Genomic DNA, 20,193 nt, shown 5'->3' on the forward strand with positions numbered 1-20,193 from the left:
TAATATTTTAATGTTAGATTATACATTAATACATTTATGCTTAGGATATTTGAAATTTGGTTCTACCCTCGGTAGAATAAATGCTTTGGAGTGTTGTTAGTTGTTGTTGTGTAAACTTAGTTAATTTCTTGCTCCTGTAGTATGTTCTGCTAAGTTTCTCTTTGGTACTGCAGAGGACGTAACGCCCATCCCACGGACAGCACCCGCAGAAAGGGTGGAAGAAGAGGAAGGGGACTTTAGTTCCTCACACACTTTCCCTAGTCTTATTAAGTTTAGCTGGTTGCGAATGACTCTTTAACGATTTCAGCACATTTTTAAACGGGTTCGAAGAAAATTCGCTCCGCAATTCATGTCAAGTAAAGTTTGAAACATTTACAAATCTTAACAACTGATACTGCAGTTTTGATCTATGGCAATTACTGATCCATCAAAATCAGTCGGGATCCTCTGGATCACAATCCCTAGTCTGCTCCTGGACTAAGAGTTGTTGATAGGTGAGATCTCATGGACTCTACCTGTGAGCCCGGATCCTCTAGACCGTTTTTTGCGGTCCAGGAGATAGTCCCTAGACATGTATTGGTGGAGATGAATGATCCCCACCTATTTTATGAGTGAGGGTCATCTGGGACCAAATTCTCTGGTCTCCTTGTCCTGGACCGGGACAAGGGGATTGGTGGGAGGTAATGACCTCCACCTGTTAATAGATGAGGAGTCATTGTCCCCCACCAATATAAAAGCTGGACCATGAATTGATTCAACCTTTGCGGACTAAAGGATCCGCCCCCGGATCATCTATTCCACCAATGTATACCTAGGGACCATCCCAATGGATCGCAAAAAATAATCCAAAGGATCTGCCCTCCCCTACTTATATAATAAGTAGGGTCCATAAATTTCCACCAAGTCCATCTTTTAAATCGCACTTTATGGTGCAGAAGATCCGGCCTCCATCAAAACACATGCAATCATAATCCTAGCTTCCTTCAAATTTTGGTGAACGTAATAATACTACAATCTTATTAACTGATTAAAAACATAATATTATCAAATTTAGATTCTTAAAGGAGTTTCATACCATGTTCCTAAAGATGAGATTGAAAATGGTAACCTCGTCGCAAAATTGCAACAAAAGTATATAATTATTTTCTCCTGTACAAAAATAACTTCGTTGTCGGCCAGGTTTGAGAAAATAAATGAATGTTGTAGTTGCACCAGGATAGGATCAGCGGCTAAAAGGGTCGTTTTATTGAACTTTCATAGACGGGCTGAGCTTACGAGAATGCGGTCCTTGCGAGAATATCGCCCTTTAAGGGTTGTGTGGTCGATCAATTCCAGTCACGCTCCAGTCATCATGCAATAAGCTCATTGATTAAACTAAATGTGAATCGCATAGCCCACCGCTACTAAGGAAAGATGATTTTGAAATTTCTGTCAGCTTTCCTCTATCCAAAACCACAACTCTATCTGCCATTTGGACCGTCTCGAGTCGATGGGCAATTACTAAGACCTATAAACAAAAATAAAATCATAGTTAATGATTCTAGATTGACTATCATGTAAGAAAAAGAATGAAACAAAGTCCGATGTTTGTAAATACAAATAAACCAGATTCCCGAGCATATTGTCTAGTTTAGTGACTGATTGCAAAAGTAAGCATCTGATTATGAGAATGCTCAATGTGTCAGCACAAACTTCATCCAAAGGTACAAACAAGCCTATTAGTCTATTATTTGCCCAAGAAACTATGAATTAACTAATGTAGAGTTGATTGTTGTCGTTGGCCTGTCAACTTGTCATAGGTTCTAAACTACATTTAGGACTCGCATGTGGTGTCGAGCTTAAAGGAATTCTAAAACATTTTTTCAAGAGCTAATATTTAGTTATAGAGTATGGTTTAGTCTCACATGACATGTTTAACCATTGCATGCATTATGTTACAACCTTATCCCTTCTAACTCAATTCAATTACTGTGACAAATGGTGTGCGGATGGAATCTATTAGGTCAGGATCTGCTGATATTTTACTAGATAGGATACATCCATAGATCTGCAGGTCCCCGTGAATGTGATGTCCAACTTGGGAAAAAAATGAATCCCGTGATAAGCTTAGCATATGAATCATATGCTAGGATGCATTCAGGGAATTTGGAGTATGTTTCCAGCAGCTTGAAGTACTACTGACCAGACTTATATCTAATATTGAAGAATCTTTACAACAAAAGCAAGATTAGATACTTACTGTATGATTTTCCATTAGACGCTTCAAGGCTTCTCTTACCAGCAGCTCAGATTTTCCATCCAATGCAGAAGTTGCTTCATCCAAAATAAGTAATGATGCATTTTGATAAAGTGCTCTTGCAATGGCTAACCTGAAAATAGGGAATGCATGAAACTCCCAAACATTGAACATGTTTTTTACATGCCATGTGAGCTTGTCTTGACATTTTCTACCATTACTTAAGGCTTATTCTCCTCAGGTTGGAAACATAGGTGGGGAAGGGAGACAAAAACAAAAAACAAAAAAACAAAACACACACACAAAAAAAGAACATATGGATCATTCAACACCAAGGTACATTTTTTTATTCCTCTCCCTTTCTCCCCCCATCCCACCAAAATAGATAAGCCTAAGAATAAATGGCAGTGGCATGACCAATGTAACTGGAGGACCAGAAAAGTTCTAAATCATTCACCTTTGTTTTTGCCCTCCACTAAGGAGAGAACCCCTTTGTCCAATATTAGTTTCATAGCCTTCTACAAATTTTGTAATGAATTCATCAGCATTGGCAATCCTAGCAGCGTATTCAACATCTGCCTGGTTGATTTGTCCAGTCAAATCTCTATAGCCAATATTTTCAGTAACAGTTCCTGAAAAGAGCATCTAAGAAAATACATGGAGATCAATCATAGCGGTTTTAGTTGAGAGATGCACACTTGGTTTACATAAAAGAAAGTAGAAAGTTAACTACACTGAGAAACAAGAAATGTTCGCAACTCCCTTCAGAGCCCCAAAATCCTTACAAAAGATTGCTGCAACTGAAAAAGTTCCAACAAATAATATCGTCCCTTTGAAAAGAAGCAAGAAGCACTATATCAAGAAGAGGACATCTGTCTTTAGTGCCAAAGCCTTGTCCTTCTGCTGTATTCCCTCTTACCACACCTCAATGGCGTTTTCTTCCTCTGTCGACACACATGTAGAACCACCTGGTCACTTCTTCACACCCCACAAAGTGTTTATTCCCAGCCTCCTCACACAACCATAGTAGCCTTTTTGATCCCCCATCCCCTCTCCCCAGCAAACAACACTAATCCTAATTTGCACAATTGCCATGTGTTCCATCCTTGCATTCCTAATATCGATGGTTGGTTTGCCTGTCCCATTTCTTTCAGAATCCTTCCCCACTCATCCAGCTTACTATTTTCTCCAATCAATCAGTTCTTCCCAACTCAAACATAGTATACCCTGGTCTTTTTCCATCCTGCACATACCTCCTGGTGTCATCACCACCTCCCCCCCTCCAATGCAGGATCTCCACCACGTCCCCATTCATCTTCCACTGTACCCTCAACAATGTTGGAAGTGACCAAATATACCCTCATATGATTTTTTAGAGAATTAGTTAGTTTTCTCTTTTAAAAACTGATTGTCATTTTTAAACTCAACAAAATTAAAGTGATTTGTAGGCATGGTTTATCTCAATGAACAATATGTTCAAATGTGCAGTATGAGACCACACAACACCTAAAGCTGTTATTAACTATGTCTTAGAAATAAAGATAAAAAAGTGATGAACTTACCGATTCCTGTGACACCAGAACTATGTGCTTTCGTAAACTTTTTAGTTTGACGTCTTGAATGTCATGATTGTCCACAAGAATAGACCCTGACAAACAACAAAATCCTTCCTAAACATGCAGGTTTACAATTCAGGCAAAGATATATATAGTCCTAGAGATTCTAGAGAAAATGAGCTTGGAGTTGAGAAGGTTTAAGATTCAGGAACAAGCATCACAAATTACTGACCGCATTGAGGGTCATATAGCCGAAGAAGCAGTTTGCTGAGAGTTGTCTTTCCTCCTCCAGAAGGCCCAACAAGAGCAACCCTCTCCCCTGGTCTTATGTGGAGATCCGCTTGATCAAGAACATATGGCATGTCATCTCCATATCTAAATTTAACACCACAGAACCTTATGTCCCCAGTAACATAGTCCAAATCAATAGCATCTGATTTCTCTGTCACCTAAATTTGCGAAAGTGAAACATATTACAGAGATTAATCTTAACAATTTGTACAAGTCACACATAGTATGAATATTGCACATTAACAATTTGTACAAGTCACACACAAAAATTGTATGTAATTCCAAAAATTAATAATCAAATGCCATTATTGTTCAAAATGCATGTGATTCTTGTGTAAAAATTGATAATTGAAATCAAACAATAATTACCTTGATATGGTTGATTTGTTCATATTTAATCTTTATCTTCTCTCTTGATGCAATAAGTCCTTTAAACTATGTTCTGCCCCCACGGGTTGATACAGTTAGTTTTTGCATGGGTGTTTGCTCCAATAGGTCTTGGGTTCAATTCCCAACGGGTGCTTGACCTCCCTCATGCAAAAGGGTAGTTGTGTTAGGGCAAAATGCCCCCGTGATTTACCTGTGTGTATCTTATTGTGGGGTCAACAATATTGGGCTGCTTGTGGTGAGCGATGTCACCTTTTTTGCTTCAATTATAAACTATGTTCTAAGAAAAGGTAAATAAAATTGGATAATATCTAATGTATGAAATGTAATTTTGGTAACATAAAAAAGAATTGATGAATTAGTTAATGGATGGACGTGAAATCTTTATAAGAGTTTTAGATATATCGGATCTATCATTCAATAAGAAGAGTATATTGCTACTAGGATACAAAATGAGTGGTCAAGATGAAGAGAAGCGTACGTGATTGCCATGTCCCCAAGGAAAATTTTTATAAAACTATGATACATCCCACCATTTTATGAATGGAAGTGTTGGGCTCATAGGAAATAGCATGTGCAAGGTCAATATTGTAGAAATAATATAAATGTTAAATTAGCGTATAAAGTTTTATAAAGAAGAAAAATACTATTGTTTTGGAGCAATTAGGTGTAGTAGCACCAATTGATACTAAAATGAGAGAAAATATATTGAAATGATATGTTCAAAGTTTTATAATTAAAAAAAGTTGAATTTATTAGAATGGAAGGCGAATAGGATAGAGAAAATAGATAAAACATAATATAATGAAAAAATATTTAATTAGTTTGAATTTTACTCTTGCCTTGCATTGAGCTCCATGGTGAGACGAGATTCATGCAGGCAATTCCAACGAGGGCAACAACCTTTAGATATAAAAATTAAATAAATTTTCTTTTCTTAAATGTTGTTGACGCATAACAATTGGACAACACAACTCAATGACCATGGCCTTTTCTTGAATGAATATTATTTTCCCTAAATAATGTTAACACTAATGTAGCAAAACTAATAAAGACGCGATAGAAGAGTGTGAGGTTAATAGAATTACATTAACTTCATATCATGTATTGATAATTTGATATTGAATTGGATAAGAGAGGATGAATGTTAACAGAATTACATCCATTTCCAATAATATATTATACATGATATTGCTTGGCATTGGCATATTGTACAGCATATAGTCTGACTCTTATCTTATTCTCTCTTCTAACATGTATCCGGATCTGACCATGATCCTAGGAATTTCATAATACAAAATTTTCAATCCTTGATTCCAATGAAGTAGATGTTGCAACCAAACACAAGCAGAACATGTGCCTAAAGCTTCTAAACAATCGACATGCAAGGTTGCTTATTACTATATAACTACTGATAATAAGCAATGAAATGACAAGTACCTTAGGGATGAACCTTGTTGGATCCAACAAGCGTTCTATTGCTGGCTCCCCTTGCTTCAGCTCATTGTATGCTTTTCCTGCACCCTATAAATCGATATTACATATAGGTGGAAAACTACCAAAACATTGGATACTAACATCACCTAAAGTGCAGAATATTGCTTTTAGTACTTGCTTAAGAATCATGAAAACAACCAACAACAACAACAACCAAGCCTTATCCCACTAGGAGGGGTCGGCAATCATGAAAACAACCATATGCCTAAATTTCTATATTCACATCAAGGCATATAATAACACATTTGCAAGCAAGAAAAAATGTTCTACAAATTGATGCCATGAAAGCAAACAAGAGACAGTATCTGTAGCAAGCAACAAAGGAAAATATTCTGCTTGTGTGAACAATTTTGTTAAGTATATCTAAAAAATTTCAAGTATTCCAGTAGATTGCAAAGTATATGTATATTGTATCACTTAATCAAATATATCAGCATTTTAATAAGAAGATAGAGTAGGCACCTTAGCCTTTGCTGCCTATTGTACTTTCACAGTCACACATTGGACAGAGGCACTGGCATTATTTACATCTTTAGGTTTTTTGATATAAAATTAGTGCACTATTGTGAAATATTCTCATCATGCATACTTGAGCTTAGACTAGAGAATTAACAATGATCTATTCATAAAAGGTAATTGATCGATTGAATGGAAAGTCACTGCACATGAATCAAAAATCCTCCTTATGAGAACTTGCACCTAAAGAGCATTGACCAAGACAAATGACCAAAAATATCACCTCAAAATTCACGGTGCGATTGTATGACCTGGTAAAGAATGTTGAGCACATAATTATCCCTTGGAAAAATTAGTAATACACTACCAGATAATAAAGTTACCTTAATTGGCTCAATGAGAAGCATCAATGCAGTTATGAATGAGAAAAGGTTTGAACAGTCAAAGGAATTTCTGGAGACAACCACTGAACAAACACAGAGAACCAGTAGCCCTCCTAGGCACAAGGCTTGCACAAGTTGAGGAATGAGAGCTTTCATTTTCTTTTTTTTCAGTTGTTGCAGCAGATTATCAAGAGCAAGTGTCTGAAATCGGAAGCTTTCTTTCGATTCTCCAATATTAGCCTTTACAACAAGCATTGAAGGAAGTACCTAGAAAACTCCAGGCAACACTCCAATCACTTGTCAAAATACAACAATTGCATGAACATATCCCTTTTGTTAAGAACAAAGATATAGCCGATGCACTTGATCTTGTCCAGTGATGAAATTGGATGTACCTCGTTTAGGTAGGCTGAGAGTCTAGCAGAACTCATGCTTGCTTTCCTTGAGATTTTTCGAAGTGTCTCACCAAGATAGGCAATGAAAAACAAGATGCATGGAACGGCCTACAGTAGTATCCATACGAATGGTAACTATGATCAACTACAAACATCAGATAGCAATACATAGTTTTAACAAAGTTAACTCACAAATGCTGCTAAAAGCGAAAGCATCGGGCTAACAGATATCATCTGAGTAGCCATAGCCACAAACTGTAGAGTATTTGGCACAGTCATCTACATCCAATTAAGAACAAAAAAACATCGTCATGTATAGGATACCAAATGAAGGGAAAACCAAATGTTGCGACTTCCACAAAAAAGGGAGTTCTACTTTAGGTCATAAAACAATTTCTAGCGTTGAGGACAATTAGATTTACTATGTAATGTAGATTGAACTTTCTTATTGAAAACTTACATTCAAGATAGCATACAGAGCCTCAGAAACATCCGCTGCCTCCGCAGTCATCCGATATGCTACATCTCCCGCCAGAAGTCCATTATTGCCTTCGAAGAACTCTAGGTCCCTCTGGAGGATCCGATCGAAGACGTGAATTCTGAGCCTGTACACGGACCGGGAAGCAGCCTCCCACAGGAACGCTTGCTGCAGGTAAGCGGCGGCGGAGGATAAACAGCCCAGCGCGACCAGCACGGCGCCCTCCTGGGGTACCCTCGGCGAGTGGACTTGGGATAGAATGGAGGAAAGGCGTCCGAGCTGGGGCACGGCGCGCGAGAGGCAATAGATAGCAACGAAGCTGCAGAGCCATCCCTTGAGTATGGTCGTCCATTCGTCGCGGAGGAAAGGTGCGATCTGAAAGAGAGGCGACGAGAAGCGGAAGGCGGCGTCACGTGGCCTGGATTCGCAGGCTGCGACAATCGAGGGCGGGGATTCGCGAGCGGCGGCGAAGAAGGGCGAGGAGGAGGAAGAAAGCGAAGGGTTGGAAAGGATGATGAGCGACGAGAAGCGAAGATGGGCGACGGAGAGACGGTTTCTAAGAAAGCTTATGTTTTGCAAGGACGAGGAGGAGAGGGAAAGGACGGAAGAGGGCGGCGCGAGTGCGGCAAGTAGAAGCATGTCGGGCGGCGGCGAAGCGGCGATGATCGGGGCCGCTCCATGACCATGGCGGTGCCGTTCTAATGTTTGGACCAAAAAACGGATTGATTCCTTGTTTGACTAAGATCCACGATCCAAGGCATTACTAAATAAAAGAGTGCTCTTTATTTTTTTTATCATAAAAAGAAAGTGTATATTAATTTTAAAACGTATTAAAATAGCATTATATCTTATTTTTCCCATTCTAAATATATCTTTGTTTTGTCGAGAATTATATAACAAAAATTATATTTTTATTTTATTATTATCTGTTATGTTTCTATGCGGGCATTTTTTGTAATTTAATAGAGATATACAGAAAAACGAAAAAAAAAAAAAACTTATTCCTAACCTACGAGTAAGCTGATTTTGTCTGAAAACAGAGTAGTTGAAAATATCAATGATACTAGCGAAAATATGAATGATACTAGCAATTGGAATGTAGATTAAGTCATCGTGACCTGAAAGGAAAAGAGGAAGAGTTGTTTTCTAGGTTGATTGAGTCGTTGGATCTTCAAAAAAGATAGAAAATGAAACTAAAAGTATTAGAAATTCTCTCATTAATGGCACATGCAAAGTTGCTAGAAGATAGGAAAAGATAGATAGACCATTAGACGGAGTTCGGGTTGTCCCGATCTTCCATTCGAATGCTCAAGTCAAATCTATGATGAAATTTATGAAGCAGATAAATAGTAATATAATGAAATGACTGAATGAAAAAGTATACTATGTTGGTGCAATATCCGTCAGGTCAAGGTTGACCTAGTTGACCAACCTTGAGTCTTGGTCATGGTTTCGATGTTTGACAATACAAGTAGACACATGGACAATGTAGGTTCAGTTGTCTATGTGGGAAGAGTCTGATCAGGGACTGATCAGTGTGGATGAAGAAGAGTCAAGTACGTCAAAGTTGACTGGATACTTGACGAGGAAAGTCCTAGTGAGTGAAGCTAGGTCAAAGTCCTAGTGAGTGAAGCTAGGCAGTATGAAAGTCCTAGTGAGTGAAGCTAGGCAGTATAAAAGTTCTAGTGAGTGAAGCTAGGCAGTATGAAAGTCCTGGTGAGTGAAGCCAGGCAAGGGAAATCCAGATGGGTCAAGGTTGACCAGACATTTGGTGAAAAGTCCAAGTAGGTCAAAGGGATTGATCGGATACTTGGTACAAGGAAGAAAAGACCAAGTAGGTCAAAGGGAATGACCGGATACTTGGCAACTTGGCAAGAAGAAAAAAGTCCAAGTGGGTTAAAGAGATTGACCGGACACTTGGTGAGAGAGTCCTAGCTGGTCAAGGGTGACCGGATGCTAGGTTTTATGTACCAACAAGTCATGGTTGACCGGATATTGGTTTGGGAGGCTTGGGACTTGGTTTGGGTAAAAATCAAGAGCTGAATCAATCAGTGGATTGATCAGTGGATTGATCAGTGGATCGATCAGTGGATCGATCTAGGCTTTTCCCAGTGAACAGAAAGCCTCTGGATCGATCAGTGGATCGATCCAGGCTTTTCCCAGCGAACAGAAAGCCTCCGGATCGATCAGTGGATCGATCCAGAGGTCTCAATCGATCAGTGGATCGATTGGGACACTGCTGCTTCGCGCGATAAGTGCTGGATCGATCCGTGGATCGATCCAGACATTTTTTCAGAGCACAGAGGCGCTCTGGATCGATCCGTGGATCGATTCAAAGCCTCCCCAATCGATTGGGAGCAATCCAATCGATTGGGATTCGACTGTTGGCGTCGTTTATAGCTGTTGGCGTGCGATTCCTTCAGCAGAACTTCACCAATTCATTCCAGATTCATCACAGCTCCTCCCCAGCACTCTCTAAGCTCCTCACCGCCAGTTCTTGAAGGTTCTTGGAGGTTCATCCAAGTCAAGAGGCGAGTTGCAACGAGAAGAAGAAGAAGCTAGGGTTTTTACTGCATCTCTTGTAAGCTTTTGCTTATTCTTTACTACCCTTTCTTCTACTTGTATTGAGAGTCTTGTAGGGCTTCTCCGCCTTCGGTAGTTACCGAAAAGGAGTGTTTATTAGTGGAGGTGTGTGTGTGCGTGGATCCTTGGACTAGTCACCTCTTGTGAGGTGGATACCAAGTAAAATCCTATTGTTAGCATTGTTGTAGTTTGTTTCTTTGTATTCCGCTGCGCATCACTTTGAAGAAACAAGCAACGAAGCACGACGAGCACACGCGAAGCTATTCACCCCCCCTCTAGCTACTTTTCGGTCCTAACAAGTGGTATCAGAGCGAGGTTGCTCTTCACCGGAATCACCGCCGGAAGGGGCAAACATAACAAGCAAAGCTAGAGGGTGAAGAAGTTGGAGCAAATTCATCAAAGTCAAAGAATTCAAGAAGCTCAACTTCAAGATGCAATTCCAAGATGGACTTGGATTTGATACAAGGGTGGCTCCACCATACACATCCACAAGCTTCGATTCTTGGAGATCAAGAATTGAAAATTTCTTGATGATGGAGATAGAGCAATGGTTTGCTCTAATGGAAGGTTTTAAGGCTCCAAGGAATTCAAAGGGCAAAGTTCTCAAAAGGAGCAAATGGAGCCAAGAACAAATCCAAAGATGTGAGGCCAATGACAAAGTGACCAAGCTTTTGGTCAATCTATTGCCGAGCAACATCTTGGAGAAAATTGGAGAAGTTGAAGATGCCAAAGAGCTATGGAGCAAATTGGAAAAGGCTCATGAGATCCCCTCCACTGTACCTAACCAAGAAGAATCCAAAGAGGGTGACTCATTGGAGCAAGATCAAGAGGAGGACTCCGAAGTTGAGAGATGCTCAACTTCCGAAGAAGAGGAAATCCAAGAAGCTTCATTCTCAAGGGAGTGTAATCAAAAGAGCAAGGAAGGAGCATATTCCTTGTTTCGTGTACAAGAGGATGAAGAAGAAGGTGAAGCCTCCACCTCTAGGATTGAGGGGGAGCAACTCTTGGTGACACCGGATCAAGAAGAAGGAGAATCCTCCACATCCGGGTCAAGAGAAGAAGAGGATGAAGAAGCTTCCACCTCCACAAGTCAAGATAAATCAATTTCGGATCAAGAGGAAGCCTCTACATTCATATCAAATGGAGGAGCAAGTGTCACCCCTACACAAGAAGGTATAAATAGTTCAATTAATAATAAGAATCATATTATATGTTTTGAATGTAGGGAACATGGGCACTACAAAAGCAAGTGCCCTAAATTGGCCAAGAAGAAGGGCCAAGTGGCACCTAAGGGCAAGGAGAAGCCAAAGGAGACCATCCCCGGAACAAAGAAGAGCAAGGAGCACATTGTGTGCTTCTCTTGCAATCAAAAGGGGCATTACCGGAGTCAATGCCCTAAGGGGAAGAAGATGGTCAAGGCTCAAGGAGGAAGCTCAAGTCAAGGGGGAGCCTCTAAGGTAAAAAGGAAGGTAACTTTTATTGAGTCTACCCCTTTACATTATGGTAAAAAGCATGCTAGTTCTAACTTATATCATTTTAATGCTATTTACCATAAAAATAGAGAGCATGGTAAAATTAAGGAAAATAATGTAGCTTACCATGCTAAAACTACCACACCTAGGATTAGGAAGGTAGATAAAAATATAGGCAATCATACTAAGGACCTTAGCTACAAGCCTAGAAATAAAAATGCTCATAAATTTAATGGAAAACCAAAAACTAAGGACTTAGTGATAGAAAATCAAGTCTTGAGGTCAAGGCTTGATAAAATGGAAAAGACCCTAAAAAGGATGGAAAATATCCTAAAAGGGTAAAATGAGCATAGCCTAGGTCTAGGAGCACAAAGGTCATCTAATGGCCATAGGGGTTTGGGATACAAACCAAAGGCTAAGAAGGATGCAATCTCTTACCATAGGGTTCCATATAGTTATGGAACCAACCCTAGGTCTAGTGGTCAAGCCAAAAATACAAGGGAAGTTATCCCTAAGAGTATTTTTACAACAAATGTGACTAAGACTTCTAAGAAGTCTAAGAAAGTCACAAAGAAAGTTACAAGGGAAGCAATCCCTAGAGTTGACCTAGAAAAAGTGACCAAGACTTCTAAGAAGCCAAACAAGGTCACTAGAAAGGTATCTAGGGAAGTTATCCCTAGTGAATACCTAGAGCATCCAAGGAGCACCAATAGGTTTTGGGTTCCTAGAAGCATTTTCTCTATCCCATAGATGGGTTAGAGAGTGTCAACTCTGAGAAGAAGGATAGTTAACCCAACTTTGAAGAAATTGACACTTAAGGAGCATTTTCAAGGTTTTTGTTAACCTTTGAAAATGAAATGGATTTATTGTTACTCTTTGAAAGAGTAAAATGTGCTATAAAGGAAGAAATTTGAGATGACTTTAAATGGCACAAGAAATCAAGTGTTAAGAAATACCAAATTGGGACTTTGGTATTGTCTTAGGAATTTAAGGCAAATCTAAGCCTTAATTTAAAGTGATTACTCTTATGGGAAAATGAAATATGCCAACATTTGAGGAATGTTTTAAATTTTTAATTGGCATAATTAATTCAAGATATTAAAGAAATGTCAAGTTGGGTTTTGGCATTTTCTTAAGGAAATTGGGCAATCTAGGGTTTATGCTTTAGGATTAGCTAAGGGTTAAGGATACTTAGATAGATAATCTAGGTATATTTTAATTATGCTAAATATTGCCATGTTTGGTTGCCCATTATATGCCATGACATCATGTTTTATTTGTGCATTCATGACTTATTATGAAAAACTCAAAAATACCATGTCATGACATACATACATCATGTAGTTATAGGAAATTTTCTTCTGAAAATTATTTCTTTTTGATGTATGCCATAACATTATCATGCATTATATTATTTCCTTAAAATTAAGGACAAATGGCAGTTATCATCAAGTGGTATACCAAATGACATCCTAGGTGGATGGTCAATATCCACAAGATGCCTAGATAAATATACATGAACCCTAGGTTAGGGCAAAACCAAAATTAACATCTCACAAAGACCTATAAGATGACTTGTATATGTTTTATGCACAATAGATACAAGTGAGATGTTAGGAAGACGAACAAAACTCAACATGCTGAGTTAGTGCATTTCCTTGAGTTTTAAGTTCATCAAAACACATAGTTATGTGTTTTCCCATCATTGGGAAAGCTAATGTACAAGTTATGTGCATTAAGCCCAAGGAACATGGTGGGATATTGGTTTTGAAAATATTTTTAAAATGCTTTTGGAAAACCTTGGTGAAGGCTATCTTTTGATAGTAATCATCATTGAATAGTTAGACACAAACTTGAAGAAAACACTAAAGTTTTTACAAGTTTTCAAGTTTGTGTCAATCTTTGAAAATATGAAGTATTTTCTTAGAAAACTATTTTTCCATGATAAAGTATACCCTAAATAATGTCTACACAAATTTTTACGATTTTTGGAATTTTGTAGATTTTTCTAGGGGTTTCTGAAATTCACTGAAAGTGAATTTTAGAAATATCAGGGCTTCAATCGATCACCCGATCGATTGGAGTGCCTCAATCGATCAGTGGATCGATTGAGAAGGCAGTTTCCGCGAGCAGAAGCTCACTGGATCGATCAGTCGATCGATCCAGGAAGCCTGAATCGATCAGTGAATCGATTCAGCATGGTCCAATCGATTGGAACCCAACTCCAATCGATCCAAGTTGCTGATTTTGGCTGGGAAAGCCTAATTTCAGCACTTTTGAACCATGTTTAGTCTAGGGAACCTTTTCAAACCCTCTAAATACATTTGTATACATAAAAAGGGTATTTTCATGTTGAAAACAAGGATGGATTGGCTAAGTGAGACTAAGAAGAAGTTTAGGCTGAGGTTGTTTCAAATTTTGAATATTTGAATCTCGAAACTTCTAATTTTGGTTTCCTAAAGGTTTAGGGATTCCAAGTCATTGTTGGTGCAATGACAGAAGTTACCACCATGTCTTTAGGGGGAGTTACTCACTAAGGTATGAAACATATTTTTCATGAACCTTGGAAGGTGGTTAACCTTCTTTTAAAAATATGCTCAAGGTTGAGCGTTGGAACTTTAATGGGGAGTGCATATCCTCATTGTTCAAGTGGTTACAAGTTGTGACACGTTCAAAATGCTCAAGGATGGGCATTTGACTACATTGGGGAGAATGTAGATTTTAGGATAAATGAAGGGTATGGGACCTTCTTTATCGTGTTGATCACAACAAGTGAAGTTGTGAACAACGATGAGCAACTCTTCAGGGGGAGAGTCTCAAAGGGGAGAGTTATTCAACAAGTTAAGTTGTTGATGTGTGCCCATAGATGGGGGTATGTTTGTGATGTGTGCCAATAGGGGGAGAATGTATGGTTAAGTTAGGTCTTCATTACCTAAAGGGGGAGTTTGCCCTCTAGAAAAGGAGGAGAATGAAGGAAACCATCATTCATATATTGGCATGAAGGGAGTTGAGGCTATGGGATTAGTCAAATTTCCTAACTCAACATGTGGTATTGTCAAACATCAAAAAAGGGGAGATTGTTGGTGCAATATCCGTCAGGTCAAGGTTGACCTAGTTGACCAACCTTGAGTCTTGGTCATGGTTTCGATGTTTGACAATACAGGTAGACACATGGACAATGTAGGTGCAGTTGTCTATGTGGGAAGAGTCTGATCAGGGACTGATCAGTGTGGATGAAGAAGAGTCAAGTAGGTCAAAGTTGACTGGATACTTGACGAGGAAAGTCCTAGTGAGTGAAGCTAGGTGAAAGTTCTAGTGAGTGAAGCTAGGCAGTATGAAAGTCCTAGTGAGTGAAGCTAGGCAGTATGAAAGTCCTGGTGAGTGAAGCCAGGCAGAAGAGAAAGTCCTAGTGAGTGAAGCTAGGCAGTATGAAAGTCCTGGTGAGTGAAGCCAGGCAGAAGAGAAAGTCCTAGTGAGAGAAGCTAGGCAGTATGAAGGTCCTGGTGAGTGAAGTCAGGCAAGGGAAATCCAGATGGGTCAAGGTTGACCAGACATTTGGTGAAAAGTCCAAGTAGGTCAAAGGGATTGATCGAATACTTGGCACAAGGAAGAAAAGACCAAGTAGGTCAAAGGGATTGACCGGATACTTGGCAAAAAGAAAAAAGTCCAAGTGGGTTAAAGAGATTGACCGGACACTTGGTGAGAGAGTCCTAGCTGGTCAAGGGTGACCGGATGCTAGGTTTTATGTATCAATAAGTCATGGTTGCCCGGATGTTGGTTTGGGAGGCTTGGGACTTGGTTTTGGGTAAAAATCAAGAGCTGAATCAATCAGTGGATTGATCAGTGGATTGATCAGTGGATTGATCAGTGGATCGATCCAGGCTTTTCCCAGTGAACAGAAAGCCTCTGGATCGATCAGTGGATCGATCCAGACTTTTCCCAGCGAACAGAAAGCCTCCGGATCGATCAGTGGATCGATCCAGAGGTCTCAATCGATCAGTGGATCGATTGGGACGCTGCTGCTTCGCGCGATAAGCGCTGGATCGATCCGTTTTTCAAAGCAGGCGCTCGGATCGATCCGTGGATCGATCAAGCATCCTCGATTGAGCAATCGATCGATTGGGATTCGACCGTTGGCGTCGTTTATAGCTGTTGGCGTGCGATTCCTTCAGTAGAACTTCACCGATTCATTTCTGATTCATCACAGCTCCTCCCCAGCACTCTCTAAGCTCCTCACCGCCAGTTCTTGAAGGTTCTTGGAGGTTCATCCAAGTCAAGAGGCAAGTTGCAACGAGAAGAAGAAGAAGCTAGGGTTTTTACTACATCTCTTGTAAGCTTTTGCTTATTCTTTACTACCCTTTCTTCTACTTGTATTGAGAGTCTTGTAGGGCTTCTCCGCCTTCGGTAGTTACCGAAAAGGAGCGTTTATTAGTGGAGGTGTGTGTGTGTGCGTGGATCCTTGGACTAGTCACCTCTTGTGAGGTGGATACCAAGTAAAATCCTATTGTTAGCATTGTTGTAGTTTGTTTCTTTGTATTCCGCTGCGCATCACTTTGAAGAAACAAGCAACGAAGCACGACGAGCACACGCGAAGCTATTCCCCCCCCCCCCCCCTCCTCTAGCTACTTTTCGGTCCTAACAGGAAGTGGAGGAACCCTTGGACGAGAAGCGCATACGTCTCTACAGGAGAACCTCCGGCAGTGATATTTTACTATTGCACTATAGTTCTCTTTTCTACGGTCTTTGCTTCTTCTTCTTCCTCGCTGGAAACTGACTTGAGTGTTGGAGGGCTAGGCACTGACGCTGCTTTTGTTGTAGGAGTAGAGCAAAGTCCATAGGAGGTCAACGGAGCACCACATCTCTAGCATCCATCTCATCGACTTTCGGACAGAAGCATGTTTAGCGCCGTTTGTGGGAATCTTGCTTGCATCCGAGCCAAGAAGATGGAGGACGCTAGACGACTAACCACCAAGACACTCACTCAGGAGGAGCTGGAGATGCTTGTGCAAGACCAAGCAATGAAAATGATCGAGCAACAATAACATTAGGGTTTAGGGTTTTGGGATAACGGTTAAGGGTTAACATTTAACGTTTAACATTTTATGGTTAATGGTTAAGGGTTAAGGTTAACGGTTAAGCTTTAAGGTTTAAAGGTTAAGGGTTAACAATTAACGGTTAACGGTTAAGGTTATCGGTTATCAATTAACGGATAACGGTTAACAGTATAGGGTTAACGGTTAACGGTTAACGGTTAACAGTTAAGAGATAACAGGTAACGGTTAACAGGTAAGGGTTAACCGTTAAGGGTTAACGGTTAACGGTTAACGGTTAAGGATTAACGTTTAACGTTTAACGGTTAAGGGTTAAGGTTAACGGTTAACGGTTACCGTTTAACGGTTAACGGTTAACGGTTATGATTGAAGATTTAAGGGTTAACAGTTAACGGTTAACAATTAATGGTTAAGGTTATCGGTTATCAGTTAACGGTTAACGGTTATGGGTTAAGGGTTAACGGTTAAGGGTTAACGGTTAATAGGTAAGGGTTAACAGTTATTGGTTTAGGGTTAACGGTTAACGGTTAACAGTTAAGGGTTAACGGTTAACGGTTAAAGTTTAACGTTTAACAGTTAACGGTTAACGTTTAACGTTTAATGTTTAACGGTTAACTGTTAACGGTTATCGGTTAACGGTTAAAGGTAAAGGGTTAAGGGTTAAGAGTTAACGGTTAAGGGTTAACGGTTAAGGATTAAGGGTTAACGGTTATCGGTTAACGATTAACGGTTATCGGTTATCAGTTAAGGGTTAACGTTTAACGGTTAAGGGTTAATGGTTAAGGGTTAAGGGTTAACGGTAAGGGGTTAGGGGTTAGGGGTTAGGGGTTAAAGGTTAAGTGTTAAGGGCTAAGGATTAAGAGTTAAGGGTTTAGGCGTTAAGGGTTAAAGGTAAAGGCTTAAGGGTTAAGGGTTAAGGATTAAGGGTCAAGGGTTAATGGTTTAGGGGTTAAGGTTAAGGGTTAAGGATTAAGAGTTTAAGGATTTAGGGTTTCGGGGTTAAGGGTTAAGGGTTAAGGGTTTAGGGTTTAGGATTTAAGGTTTAGAGTTAACGGTTAAGAGTTCAGGTTTAGGCTTTAGGGTGGATTCTTGTCGTGACAAGACCATTGTAGAGTTGTCACTTTAACTAAATGTCCTGTGGCCTACGTGTGCTTTGGGCTACATAGCTATTATACTAAATGAGCTTTTGCCTAGATGAGTTTTGTCCAAATGGGCTTTCGGCTAAATGGTCATGAGTTCAAATGGGTAATGACCTACATAGGCTAAATGCGATAAATGGGTTAAATGGGCTTAATGGGCTAAATAGGATAAATGGGCTAAATGGCCTACATGAGTTAAATGGGCTAATTGGGCTTTGGCCTATATGCTAAATGTGATGTGGCCTACATGGTCTTTGTGCTCAATGAACTTGGTGCTGGTTTGTATCTCACTTTTTAAATATCTTAAATATTATATAATTTAATATCTCATAAATTAAATATTGACATAACCATCTATTAAATATCTCAAATTTCATATAAATATAAAGTTTTTTATTTTTTATTTTTTAAAAACATATATACATTCAAACTCCTCTATAATATTTCCTTTTCAACAGGAATATTTAAATTTAAAAAATACTTAGAAAAAATATCTCTTTCCAAAAAGAATATTTGAGATTAGGAAATAGTTTAGAAATATCCTTTTTCAGCCGGGATATTTAAGAACAATCCGGTGCACGAATCTCCCGCCATGCAGGATCCCGAGTAAGGATCCATTGTACGCAACCTTATCCCTTTTGAGATGAGATATTTAAAATTAGAAAATATTTAGAAATATATCCCACCCAAATTTCTCCACTGAGAGATACTCTAAGCAATGTATATGCCGCGTGGGCAAAACTTACTAAATTAAGTCAAGATTATTCCCTATTAAAGAATCCCTTCGTCATCCTCTGCGAAATTGGTCCACCTTCCTTGCGAATAGATCCCTCCACCTCTGTTTCTGCGAAATACCTCTACACGATCGAAGCGTAAAAACTGCGAAGAAGCAGCGAAACTGGGTGTTCTAGGGTTCCTACTTTGGATATCTTCCAGCGAAATGGTTTGGTCGTCGGATTCCGGCAAGTGCCGATCTGATTCCACCCCACACTCGGCTCCGCCTCCTCCGGCATTGAAGTTGGAAGTGGAGGAACCTTTGGACGAGATGCACATACGTCTCTACAAGAGGAACCCTCCGGCAGTGATATTTTACTATTGCGCTACAGTTCTCTTTGCTACGCTCTTTGCTTCTTCTTCTTCCTCGCTGGAAACTGACTTGAGTGTTGGAGGGCTAGGCACTGACACTGCTTTTGTTGTAGGAGCAGAGCAGAGTCCATAGGAGGTCAACGAAGCACTACATCTCTAGCATCCATCTCATCGACTTTTGGACAGAATCATGTTTAGTGCCGTCTGTGGTAATCTCGCTTGCATCCGAGCGAAGAAGATGGAGGACGCTAGATGACTAACCACCATGACACTCACTCAGGAGGAGCTGGAGATGCTTGTGCAAGACCAAGCAGTGAAAATGATCAAGCAACAATAACAACAGGGTTTAGGGTTAATGGTTATGGGTTAACATTTAACGTTTAACGTTTAATGGTTAATGGTTAAGTGTTAAGGCTTAAGGTTGACGGTTAACGTTTAATGGTTAACGATTAACGGTTAAGGTTTAAGGTTTAAGGTTTAAGGGTTAAGGGTTAACAGTTAACGGTTAATGGTTAAGGTTATCGGTTATCAATTTACGATTAACGGTTAACAGTTAAGGGTTAAGGGTTAACGGTTAACGGTTGACGGTTAACAGTTAAGGGTTAACCGGTAACGGTTAAGGATTAGCAGTTAAGGGTTTAGGGTTAAGGGTTAACGTTTAATGTTTTAACGGTTAAGGGTTAAGGTTAACGGTTAACGTTTAACGGTTAACGGTTATGGTTGAAGATTTAAGGGTTAACAGTTAACGGTTAACGGTTAACAATTAATGGTTATGGTTATCGATCATCGGTTATCATTTAACGGTTAACGATTAACAGTTTTGGGTTAAGGGTTAACGGTTAACGGTTTACAGTTAAGGGTTAACAGTTAAGGGTTAATGGTTAACGGTTAAGGGTTAAGGGTTAACGGTTAACGTTTAACGTTTAACGTTTAACAGTTAACGGGTAACGTTTAACGTTTAACTGTTAACAGCTATCGGTTATCGATTATCGGTTAAAGGTTAACGTTTAACAGTTAACGGGTAACGTTAAACATTTAACGGTTAACAACTATCGGTTATCGGTTATCGGTTAACGGTTAAGGGTTAAGGGTTAAGAGTTAACGCTTAAGGGTTAACGGTTAATGATTAACGGTTAAGGATTAAGGGTTTTCGGTTAACGGATATCGGTTAACGGTTAACGAT

General features: G+C 39.6%; 1 protein-coding gene across 1 annotated transcript; it reads right to left on the bottom strand.

The window, feature by feature from the left end:
* Window positions 1-1,024: 1,024 nt before the first annotated feature.
* Window positions 1,025-8,427, bottom strand: LOC122027086 (ABC transporter B family member 29, chloroplastic-like). Its single transcript, XM_042585929.1, has 10 exons — window positions 7,662-8,427; window positions 7,394-7,480; window positions 7,202-7,309; window positions 6,807-7,073; window positions 5,911-5,994; window positions 4,025-4,241; window positions 3,799-3,884; window positions 2,694-2,881; window positions 2,240-2,369; window positions 1,025-1,507 (listed from the first exon to the last, which is right to left on the bottom strand). The coding sequence occupies exons 1-10, from the start codon at window positions 8,316-8,318 to the stop codon at window positions 1,370-1,372; spliced, it is 1,962 nt and encodes a 653-aa protein (XP_042441863.1). The 5' UTR covers window positions 8,319-8,427; the 3' UTR covers window positions 1,025-1,369.
* Window positions 8,428-20,193: the final 11,766 nt, after the last annotated feature.

This window comes from Zingiber officinale, chromosome 10A (assembly GCF_018446385.1).
Source record: "Zingiber officinale cultivar Zhangliang chromosome 10A, Zo_v1.1, whole genome shotgun sequence".
NCBI lineage: Eukaryota > Viridiplantae > Streptophyta > Magnoliopsida > Zingiberales > Zingiberaceae > Zingiber > Zingiber officinale.